At 49.5% G+C, this 12,473-nt stretch overlaps 2 protein-coding genes across 7 annotated transcripts in view; both read right to left on the bottom strand.

The window, feature by feature from the left end:
• The window catches only part of LOC105429333 (protein BTG2), an 8,198-nt gene extending 4,719 nt beyond the window's left edge, over nt 1-3,479 (bottom strand). The window contains exon 1 of the mRNA XM_089075632.1: nt 1-3,479. This exon is cut by the window's left edge and continues 4,719 nt beyond it. Coding sequence (XP_088931758.1) covers nt 1,844-2,506 — 663 coding nt within the window. The 5' untranslated portion in view covers nt 2,507-3,479 and the 3' untranslated portion in view covers nt 1-1,843.
• The window catches only part of Ipk1 (Inositol phosphate kinase 1), a 102,341-nt gene that overhangs the window by 50,918 nt on the left and 38,950 nt on the right, over nt 1-12,473 (bottom strand). The gene's annotated exons all lie outside the window — the stretch shown is intronic.

Below are 12,473 nucleotides of genomic sequence, written 5' to 3'. Positions count from 1 at the left end.
TTCGATAGATTCATAGGAGATAGGTTCGCGCGTTGTCATATTTTAATATTTTTTTGTATTTTTATGTCTTTACAGGTACTCGTGAGAAACGACGTTAACGAAGAGCAAATTCGATGAATAGACACTTCGATGATCTCGATGATCTCGCGATAGCAATGATCCTACGCGAGATCTATCGCGATCGTTTGTTCAAGAATCGTCGTTGTGTATCTTTTAATTTTGTGCGACTGTATCGCGTGAATTTTTGTGTGTATGTTACGTACGTGTGTGGCTCGGTGGTAATCTGCATTGACAGTGGCGAGGTTCGAAAAAATTCTCGACGATAAGAATAAACGATCTTATCCCACTCTTTTACGCGATTCTCGACTTTACGATCATACAAACTGACGCGAGATGGAAAACATGAAAATGGAACATTTTATTTGCGTATCACAAGAATTTTTTGTAATTTGATCGAATGGTAAATTTCCGCTATAATCACACACGTCTACTTTCTCTCTTATAAACATCAGGAAAAAAAGAAGTATTCGTTCGGAAGATAATTGCGTTTCGTAAATACTCATCATCGCGTTCGGTATGTACGAACCTTAACTCGAGATCCGACAGTGATGAAAGTGCGTGGAAGAAAGACGCTGGTCATTTTCAGGGAGGATGCGAGAGACAGAGAGATCACGTGTAATATATATATATATATATATATATATATATATATATATATATATATATATATATACGTGTGTGTTGTGTGTACGTTTCTCCTGTATATAAATGTATGAGTACGGTTTCCTTTACTCTCTCAAGAACGTAGGAAGGGCGATGAGGCTGGCTGGTCTTCGTTGTTTCTCCCTCGCGTGGCTACTGTCGTCACGAGAGACACTCGGAGGTTACGCGGGTGGTGGAGGAGGAGGTGCTGAGATCAATTAATCGGCTCCGAGCTCGCTTCAATTCTTCCTCGCTGCGCGACGAAAGATCCTTCTCCGATGAAAAAAAGTTTCGCCGATGGTGTAAAGGCGAGTGATGACAATGATGATCCAGGGGAGCAGCGTCGAATCGAGAAGAATCGACTGGTCCGCTTCCTTTCTACTTTTTTTTTTTTGCGACATGGTTGTTCTCCCCCCCCCCCGTGTTCCGTTCGTCGTTTTTTCGATCGAGCGCGTACAGACTGGTCGCTCGAGGGGAACACGTTTCTCTTCTCGAAGATGCCCGCTCTCTCTCGCTCACTCTCGAGGTCCTTCGAGCGCGAGGGGAGGATCGGGAGGATCGCGAGACTGGACTAGAGTAGAGTTCGAGTCGACCGACGTGCGTGGACGAGCTCGCGTCTCCCGAAGGATGGACTCTCCCCGTTTAGCAGGAACTCGCTCGAAGCAGAAATGAGGTGCGGCGAGATGCGATGACGCTCGTTGGAGTTGAATCATCGGAGTTGGACGACGGCGCAGCGCTCCGTTGGTTTCTTTTCCTTTTTTTTCTGTTCCTTCTTTTTTCATAGAAGACGAGAGAGAGAGAGAGAGAGAAAGAGAGAGAGAGGAGGGAGGAGAGAGAAGAGGAAGGAAACGGCGATGGAGGATCGACTCTTCGCTCGAGAGACTCTTGGCGCACCGAGAAAGGAAAGGAGAAGGGAAGGGAAAGGAAAAGAAATGGAAAGAAAAGAAAAAGGGAGAGAAGAAGGTAGATTAAGCGCAAGGAGGGGGATGCACGCACGCACGTTGGGAGTCCACGAAGGGTCGAGCGCGTGGACCTGCTCGGTCCGACGCGACACACGGGATATCACATATCACGAGATGCACGTGCGCTTGGTAGATCATTTCGAGAGCGTGGACGCGAGCGCGGCGACGAGCCCGGCGATTCAGCTTGAGACGTACGCGGCGATTTGCTCGCTGAACTGCGTGTGCTCCAGCAACAGGGAATCCTTGCAGCTCTCGAATTGTTGTTGCTGCTGCTGCTGCTGTTGCTGCAGCGGCGGCGGTGGCGGTGGCAGGGTTGGCGATTGCTGCTGCTGCTGCTGCTGCTGCTGCTGCGAGTGGTGGTGCTGGTGCTGATGATGTTGCTGATGATGATGATGATGATGATGATGATGATGCTGCTGCTGCTGCTGCTGTTGATGCTGATGATGCTGGTGCAGCTGGCAGATTTCTTCCGGAGTCTCGGGCTCGGTGCGCTCGTACAACACGCAGATGGAACCGTTCTCGCCGATCCTGTATGACACCTCCGACGGGTCGATCCACATGGTGAGCTCGCTGGGGAACAGGCTGTGCAGGACGGTAGGCAGCAGGCCGACGTTCGCGCCGGCCTGCGCGATCACCGGATCCATTTTACCGTTGATGCGTATACAACGATAACCGGAGCCGCGATTCGGCCGATCTGGAAACCAGTGATCCCGATAACGATGGCGCAACACCTCCGTCAGCGATGATTTGAACATCTCCAGTTGCCGTTCCGACAGCTGACCCGCCTGCAGGCGCAGCAGGTGCACCAGAAAATCCGCCGCCGACACAATTTCCAGTCTCATGGTCGGTAGTGACCCAGGGCGATGGCGTCGACGATGATGAAAATCGAATGGAACTCTCCCGTCCCGTCTCTCTCTCTCTCTCTCTCTCTCTCCCTCTCTCTACCGCGGTGAGATTAACGGTGCGCGAATGGGAGTCACGCCGATGACGCACTTGCTCAAATACACGAACACTCTTCTCTCTCGCTCTTCGTCGCCGATCCAAGGCTCCGGAGGCCAAAGAGGCGCTCCACGTCGTTCTACACTTATTGACGAACGCGATCGGAGATACGCGCGTGTCACGGGTCACGGCGCGGCGATGAGTAGGCTCGGCGGCGCTGATGCCGAAAGAAGCGCACGGCAGTCACCACAAAATGGCGTCGTCGCCACGTCGCTGCGTAGCACTCTACAGCGCTCGTCGTGCGTCGTCGACCCTCCAGCGCGACAGGCTAACCGCCGGAGCGTCCCTCGAGGATCCTCGCTCTGTCCGACGAGGATGCAACCCGGCGCACAATTGCAGATGTACGCGGGGGATCGGGCTCCCGAACGCGAGCGTCGTTTCTCACCACTCCGCGAGTTCGCCTCGTCGACTCGTTCTCGCGACGCGAGTCCCTCACCGTAGTCCGCGGGCAGAACGCACGTCGTTTTCCGTCACGCTCCGTTTCGCACCGGATCGGTCCTACGACGATTCGCGGCCGACCTGAGACTTGTGGACGGTCCGATGTATCGACGGATCAGGTGGGAGCCGATCGGTTCGCTGTCCTTCTACTCTGCGTGCCTGTCTCCTTCTCTCCTTTTCTCTCGCCGAGTCCCGGCGGATACTGGCCAATAAACTTTCTCGCGACGTCCGAACTAATGGACCAGGGCTCTTTTTATCTCTCTCCCTCTCGCTCTTTGATCCGACTCGCGGAGCTCCCGCACTCATCGACTACCGACGACTTTCTAATGGCAGCGCTCGCGATCACGGACGGGGTAGCCTCGTCTCTTTGTTCGGGCGACGCCGAACGGGGGATCTGTATCGCGATGCCGGCCAATCGCGCGCCGACGGCGCCCACCGTGGCACCGCGTCACGTGATCCCGTTCGCTGCGCATGACGGCTGCGCACAGCCGCAGCTGCGTCCCGAATACGGGGGTCTCCGTCGGTCTGCGGCGCGGTGTCAGTGACTCTCAAATCGCGGGTTAACGTCGACCCGACGTGAAACGTATCGTCGTGCGAATCGAGATCGCGCGAACTCGCCTTGCCATGAGAACCGAACGTTAACCACTTACATTTATACATAATTCAACTGTATCGCGCGCATACGGAACAATCTATATTGAACGCCACTTTGTTGTCTTTTGCTCGCGCAAACAAAGACGGACCGGCGTTTCTGATTGTTCTATGGTTGACCCCCCTGTCACTTTTCTCTTTCAGAGAATTTGTTCGCCTAATTAAGAAAAGTTCTAGAGCCAAAAGTACGCAACTAATATGAATCTTTCTAATTTATGATCTGAAAGGATCATGTTGTTACTACAAGACGCCTGCCGTAGCGCTATAACTCCTTGTTTGAATCAAAACACTCGATGGAGCATTGTATCGTTCGACGTCGAATACAATAGTCTCAAGGTAAATCGCATCACACATTTGTAGTTCGTTATTGCCTCTCGGGAAGGTAAAGGGACTTCTTTTGAAAATCTAAATTTACAAGCTTGATTAACTCAAGAATAGTTAATTGTTTCTCAGACAACTCAGACATCGTCCGGTATCGCTGGGTCTCGAAATTCCACGAAAAGTTTCTAATGCGAAGCCAAGGCTTTATTTGCTTCCACTGTGCGACCTAACCGCAGAGTAAAGTAAAGTTACCACCTAGGTTCCATTCTACCACGCTCTTAATTGGTTGCGTCAATCCAAGTCTAGCTGTCTGAGCACCACTGACCCCGCAGGTTTTTAAGTAGAAACCCGAATGAGGGGAACGAGCGAGCAGGGAACTAACACCGACTGCTAGAAAGCGCGTAGGCTACAATAGCGTACAACTACACGACGAGGCTGGCGGCCGTCGGGGTAGCCGATGTGAAAACCACTTCGTCCAAGCCGAGGATTTAGCCCGAAACTCGAACAACGAGCTCGGAGGCCGACGGGGGGAAGAAAAAAAAGATCCGACCCCGTTCCCGCGGTACCCTCTTTTCCCTTAACCCTTTGACGTGCAAGTTTTGTACCCTTTCGAAACGCTTCAATCAACGAAATGGAAGGGAGAGGGACGACGATGGAAATCATTTCGTTCGCTCATTTCGAGCCTTTGTACGCGCGTACAATGTACGGTGGCGCGCGCGGTGGGCATGCACGCTCGTATTTAAGAAAAAAAAAAAAAAATTCTTGCAGGACGCGATTATTAAGAGATGCTGGAAAAGCACGAGCATGAAGAACTATTAATTCCCGCTGCTCGTCGAACACAGAGCCGCGGCGCGCGCGGGCATTCCCCGTTGTCGGACCCGCGAAAGTCTGGCCCACCGGGAAGGTGAGCCGGAATTTGACGCATCCTCCCTCGCAAAGGTATGAAAGCGGATCTGATTTGCCAACCGCGTCGCTATGTAGAGCATTTCACTCGTAATTCCGGGAGTTCGCCACTGCCAAGTTGGCAACTGAGCGCCCGATCGATAAGCCCGGATTATCCGTGGGCCGGCCCCGCGAAAATTCACGGAACCGCACACGCGAATTTCCCTACGTCGGGAATTCACGCCGGCGCGCGAGCTGTGTTACGAGAGAGTTTTCTCTCTCTCTCTTTCTCTCTCTTCTCGCGCGACAAAAATCGCGCCGGTCGTCGCCTCGTCGCGAATCGCTTCGTGCCGCAGGGGAGGTCGCCGGCGCGTTTCCCCGGAAATCCGACGAATTAAGTTCCGAGCGCGTTAAAACCGCGCCAAACTATCGAGAAACTCCCCCGTACAAAGGAAGTCGCTTTTCGACGGAACGGCGAAAATATTACCTTTGACGCGGCCAAAGGCGGCCGCTTAAACGTCGCCGGTCGTGGGGACTGATTAATTTTGCGCGTCTATCAACGCGCGGTCCGTTTTCGCACTCGCGCCGCGCCGTTTTCGAAACCGCTTCCGCTTCCGCGCGTCTCCCACTCGTAATGCCCACTGAGTAATTGCGACGCGTAAAAAGGCCGTAGAAACGCTGAGTCCGCGAATCAGCGATTTCACAAGGCTCGCCGTCATCGTCAGCTTTACTGCTTGCGAGATTATTATTATTATTATTATTATTATTAAGCGATTATTTTAGCGATAGCACTGGTAACATCGACGGTAATAAAAGCCTCGAGTGTATGTATATATTTAATAATAATAATAATAATAATAATAATAATTGAAAAAAGTTTGTCGCTTTTCGGCGTCGCGGACAAAACGAGGTGGCACCTCGGGACCGCGATAACGATACCAACCACCAACGAAATACCTCGTCCGCGTATTCCAAGGGCGAGGAGAACGGAGAACGGAGAACGAACGCTCCGTGCACGAAGTGGACGAAATATGCCGAACGTGCAATTGGACGAGAGGGGCTGCGAGAGCGCGCAGAAGGGTGCCGTATATTCAAATTACGGGGTGACCCTTCTCGAAAACTTGACGGAGGGGGACGGAGGGAAGCTCGGAATTGCCGACGGTGGTGTAAGCCGACGGTCTCTCTTTCTCTGTGTTTCTCTCCCTCTCTCTCTCTCTCTCTCTCTCTCTCTCTCTCTCTCTCTCTCTCTCTCTCTCTCTCTCGCACCATACTCGCCAGGAAGGTTCTCTAAAATCAATAGGGCCGGTTCGGGGACCTCGCGCGTTCTGCATTCTATCCGCGTTACGCTTGAAAATCCGTCGGTCGTGATCCTTGCGGAATTACCGTGCGGCTCGCCAGCACGCGCGTGCCAAAAGCTACACGCTGCGCGCGACCCCTGCTTCAGGTAGCGATCCGTTCTGCAGAATGTCTCACAGGAGGACGTGAGAAACTCTCAAGAAATCAAAGACGTTAATCACACATTCGAAAGACATAATTCTCGGTTAGTTCTCGGAGGCGAAAAGCTTGAGAAAAAAAACGATTTGTATGAGGGCGTGGTAATCGTACCGTAGAAAAGAAGATACAGGTCAGGAAAATATTTGCGTGCCTTTCCACAAATCTCACACCATCGATTTAATTTCTCTTAGCGCTTGTCACTTTGATGTGACTTTTAAAAAAACGTGCTCATGGAGAGTTAAAGGACTTTTTGGGAGCGATGACGTAAGAGACGTTTCAGATTCGCGCAGCGGTCAGGTAGGTGACGGAGAGGCGAGGCTTCCTCGACGCAAAAGGCACAACTGCGACCTCTTTCGAGCGATTATTTTTTCTTCGTGTCTGAACTCTTACCGCGCTTTTTCACTTTTTACGAGAGGGATGCTCTCGTAAAAGCGGCATACGGTCGTGACGGCCATTTCACGTACCGTGCGATATAATCGACCGGCCTGAGCTTCTAATTTGGAACTTTTTTCCTCGAAAGCCGCCTCCCTCGGAGGGAACGTAGAATTAGAAGACGCCAGCTCTCGCCAGCGTTAGTGGTCCTGAGAAAATGCCAGCACGAAGCGCACATGGGGGAAACACATGTGTGGGAAACACATCGGTGATAAAAAAAAAAACAGTTCACTTAGTCCGAACTCTCGTCGTAAGATGTTGATTTTTATCAGAGAATTGCGAGAGAGAGAGTTCCTCTCGAATAAATTATTTGGTAACGCGAATATTACGAGGACGCGTCTACGTATCGTTTAACGTGGGGAGATTTGATGAAAATCTGCGAGATGGAATACGGCGTTGTCCTTACGAGTTTCTCGAATATCCTAGATGCTCTATCTGCAGCCGTGCATCAGAACCGCTTCTCGGGGCGGCACGAAGCGAAGGCGGAGCGCGAACGGAGGCCAAAGATCGACGAGCCTGAAGGAAACGAGAATCCCGATTCCTTGGACGTAGCGCTCGAAACGTGGAAAAGCGGTGGGATAAGCGAGCCCGTGCTATCTAAGAGCGGCTATAAATTCTCCCGGGAGCTCTTCGCGTTGCGGAAATGTGGAAGAAATTATTAGGATAAAACATTAGCGGAACAAAATGAAAAGTTTGTTGAATGTACATAAATTATTTTCGCCAACGATCGGTGGCTCGATCGTGAACGTTACACTCGGATCTGACAGTAGAACGTTTAGATGACTGTAAAAAAAAAAAATCTCTTTGCAGGGAATGACGACATGCAGAGCGAAATTGTGAAACGCTTCTGAAATTTGCTTCTGAAAAGCCAATGTGCAATAATCACGGCGAACGCGAATGTAGGCACGGCCGCTATCGGTGATTTGCTAACATCAGGGCCATCTAACTGTTTTGTAGAACCATCCTACTTTTCTTTGAACGGCGGGTCGCGAGGTGCTCAACCTCTATCTACGGGCAATACCTGTCCAATCGAAAATGGAGCCAAATCGGAGATAGACGACGGCTCCTCTTTCTCCCTCTTGCGTCCGCGCGACGCAGCGGACGCAAGATTGCTTAATTTCAACCGAGCCGAGTTGAAAACGCGACGGTCAGATAAAAGAAAGAAAAAGTTATTTTTCTCTCACGTAGAGATACCAGATATTACGAAATATCGTCTTGCAAACAGGCTCGCTCACTCTCGCGTATTCGTCGCCGTGTCGCCTAAAACTCGTCCAGACGCTCCGGAGAGATGTAAACTTTTTTGACACATTGTTGCAGCCCGCTCGTAAAATCCCCCTCCCCCCCCTTTCCGTTCCGCGAAATCGTGCTAGGAAAAAAAAAAAAATATGAATTCGGAAAGTCAGGGACCAGAACGAGCGAGAGAGAAAACGAAATGCCGATCTCTCGGTCTGGTCTCTCGAGCGAAAATGGAGCCCCCGCAGCCGCCGATCGAAGGAGCCCGAACAGCATCAGGGCCGCCTAACTGTTCGGTAGAGATGCCCCCTTCCCTCCCTTCCCCCCCCCTCTCTCTCTCTCTCTCTCTCTTTCTCCTTTTCCATCCCTCGCTCCTCCACTATCATCGCCCGAAGGAAACTCGTCGTTCTACTTTTTTTTTTCTTCCCCTTCCTCCTGTACTCCGATCGCAAACGGTGCTCAGTCGCCGTCACGAATTCGCGGCGTAAAGTCTTGCGATCGTCGATATCGCAAATATCTATAATAATGAATCGGACGCCTGCTCGATCGTAAATCCCTCGCCGCCCCCTCGCATCCTCCCATCTCTCGCGCCCGATCTTTGAAATAACGACGCGCTTTTTTCCTTGCGAACGGCGGCCTTCGATCCGCGCGCAAAACCGCGCTCGGAAAAAACGATACTTGTTCGCTCGAGTCATAAATCATTGCCGATCACGGCCACGGTTCAGCGTGAATCTCGACCTCTCCAACGATAAATATCATTATTAATACAGTATAAATCGTATTCGGTTTCGTAGGAAAATTCGGACGGGAATAAAAATGACGCGAGGCGAGATGTCCGTCTCCATTTACGTGCGTATTTAAGAGCGACGTTTCATCGCGAGTGACTGCATTCGCGACACGTCATAAATGCCGGCGCCGGTTCACGGCCGGTTTAACAATATATAATCTCCGTCGGTTCTAAAGATTAAAAAAGTAGCGACTCGACTCGTCAAATGAAACGTCCCGTTCTTTTAGCGTTTTATTTTCGTTTAATACGCGTATCCAGATTTTTGAATGCCCGACGACCTTATCTATATTAATTAATTTACAACAAGCCTGCACCAAAAGCTGTTACAAAATTAATAATATAATAAGTTGCAACAAAATAATTGTAAGATAATTGCGAATAATAATAATAATGATAAATTGCATTCTAATGAAATGCAGTTAAAAATAAATGCAGATGCCGGGGATGAGGGGAAACGAAACGCGATGGGGGGGGCATCGCGGAATAAGCGCAATTAAAAGGATGGACATGCTTCTCGGCGAATGTATACGCCAAACGTCGATGCGACGTTTTCCCATTTCGATATTCCCGAGAACGAGATTAATCGCTAGTTTCTATGCGACGCACGTTCGGAGTATCGAGACGCCGGATCGATACGATCGGCTAAATCGTGAGGGCTAATCCAGCGTCTTGCGGAATCGCAGATATTCGCACACTTCGTTACGAGACTTTCTCTCTTTGCCTTGCCGTACACTCAGGTGTCACGAAATAGCGGCGAGGGAATTGCCCGCGCGAGCGTGGGCTCTTGGAAAGTTCATTTCGTTTCGTTTTATTCGCGTGCACGACAGTCCGAGGACGATACGCGATCCTTCCGCTGACCTGAAAAGCGTCGTCGAGGATTTCGAAAGTGACACTTGGTTGACTCGCGGAGCTTCCAAAACTGTCTCGCATCTCCTTTTTGATCACACTTGCGTTTGCACAAATAACAAACGCATTGATCGCTCGAATTGATCCGAGCTCGCGTTTTTTTTTTTTGATAATTTCGAAAATATCCTTTGTTTTTCTAATTAATGCCATTATTATTTTTTTCCAATTTTTTTCAATTAAATCTTCTCAAATTGTCTGTGTGTGTGTGTGTGTGTGTGTGTGTGTGTGTGTGTGTGTTACCTTTTTCATAATTTTGTCACATATCTCTCTACGAGTGCACAAACAACAAACGCACTCGCTTTGATCGATTCGAGCTCGCAATCTGTGAAGATCTTGAAAAAAAATATTTTTCTTTTCCAATTAATACATTTTCTCGAATTATCTTGCGTCTTTTATAATCTTCGATATACGCCACGCGTCTCTCCACGATGTATTTTTCTAAGAAATTGCCGAGAATAAATATAAGCACGAGAAAATGCCGCGGCGAGGAATGTCCGTTGAATATATCTCTTGTCGAAGGGAAATTAATTTGCGTCTGCAAAATTTTCAAGAACGTGGCCAATTAGAAGAGGGCAGAGAGCACGGGAGAGAGCGTGCTTGTATCCTGAAGCGAAGGAGCGGGTAAAAAAACCACCGCCGCACTGTCCGTTCGAGAGGACGAGGCCCCGTTATCAGGATGGATAACGGTGATAATAATCCGCTTTCAGCGAGTCGTTTATTAAAAGTGTTGCAACAACGTGACGCGCGCGAGAAAAACGCGAGCCGGTTCGATACTCGACAATGTCGCAAAAACCTATTTTCCAATTTACCTTTCCTCGTAAAACGAGATTGTATATCTGCTCGTCGTGCGCAGAATCCTTTCGCGGAGACGAATGATAAATCTTATCCCTCCTGTTTTTTTCCTCCTCCTCTTTTTCTTTCCGCGACTGGACAATGATCGTTTTCATCCAATTGTAAGGACCGAGTAATAAATTTACAAGTGTACAAAGCTTATATATATATATATATATATATATATATATATATATATATATATATACGCACGAGCCGAACGCAGACACGAATTATATCCTTTATTCGAGGGACACGAACGGTACATAATAATGTAATCCGCAAAAGTACAACGATACGCCGGCGGTATTTAAAGTAATAAGCGGGTAGGGCGACGCGATGATTTTTCCAGCTCGTACGAAAAGCTCTTAAGGCTACCTTAAGGCTACAAGAGGAGACAAATCATCGTTGTCGGGGCGCACCGGTGTACATACGTTGCCGTTATATTGCTTCAGCCTTGGCTCGTATTCGTTCGGAGCGAACTTTGCGAAGGTGACGATACGAGGATTTAACGCCTTTAACGAGCTCGAGCAGCGGCAGCCTGTGTCAACCATCGCGAGAGCGAGCGAGAGAGAGAGAGAGAGAGAGAGAGAGAGAGAGAGGGAGAGAGAGAGAATTACTTTTTCTTCCTTCGGCCCGCGCGAGTCTCATTTCAAACGTGATGAAAATCGAAATGTCCGATTTGTTGTAGGCACGAAGGGACGGGAGGGGGGAGGGGAGGGGGGAGGGGCGCAGGCGTGAAACGAACCGGAAGAGGGGGAGATGTAATCCTTTTGTAACAAATACAGAGATATATTTCAGGACGTTATATTTCACGACGCACACGACGCGCAATCCCGAGATATAAATTCGCGAGATATAAATATAATTCGCAGAGCGGTAGCTCAATCGCGGGGCAGTTTCCGTTACACGACGGAGACACGTCGCTTTGTAAAAGCGACACGATTCCATTTATGCGACGTCGACGCGAGGCGTCGATGTAAGAATTTATTTTGCGCGCGAGTGACGTAGAACGCGACGGTGAACGGACGAGCAGTTCCGCCGCCAGCGGCGCTTAAACGATCGCAGTAAAAATTTCCGCGGCTCGTACGGCGATCGATAAGAAACCATGTTTGAGATAAAAAATAATTAACCCACTTCTTACGCGGCGGGACATGCCCGGAGGTCGATAAGAAAAAAAGCTCTTTATTGGTCGGTTACGAGCTGGCTGTCGGTTACACAATGATTTATGTAAAACAGGAGCGTGGCAGTGGCGCGGGAAGGAATTTTTATGGGGCCTCTTAATCGGAAAGGACTTTTATTGTAAACGCGCGAAATACGAATATTTGACGCAAATGATATTAAGTTTAGAGGCGCACAAATGTCGACGTTAATAGTTTATAATGCGGGATTTCAATTTCGGCGTATGCGCGCCGCGTTTGAAATGCTCCTCGGTGATCTAATTTGATATCGAATATGAATAATGAAAGAGAGAGAGAGAGAGAGAGAGAGAGAGAATTTTGCGTCGCATTGTTGTTGGAAAACGATATTTCCGAACAGTTCCGCGCGCGCGGGGCACCGCGGATGAAATCCCGCGCGAGATCGTTCGATTAGCGTGTTTCGAGGATTCGATTATGTCATCCGCGGAGATTGGCTGGAACGAGCTCTCGTTCGAAGCAATCAATTTTTATTATTAATAATTCGCCATTCACACCCCACGTGAGCCCGTGACCTATTGCGAACCCTTCCCGCGCCTCATTTGCGTCACGTGTTTATTTTATGGCGGACAAGCCTCTGTCGCGCCGTCGCAGATTCAATCTCGCCGAGAGGATTTATTTTTAAACGAAACGCTTAAA

The sequence above is a fragment of the Pogonomyrmex barbatus genome, unplaced genomic scaffold (assembly GCF_055798465.1).
Source record: "Pogonomyrmex barbatus isolate J1 unplaced genomic scaffold, ASM5579846v1 scaffold19, whole genome shotgun sequence".
In the NCBI taxonomy this organism is placed as follows: domain Eukaryota; kingdom Metazoa; phylum Arthropoda; class Insecta; order Hymenoptera; family Formicidae; genus Pogonomyrmex; species Pogonomyrmex barbatus.
This window is presented reverse-complemented; position numbering and strand designations above follow the sequence as displayed.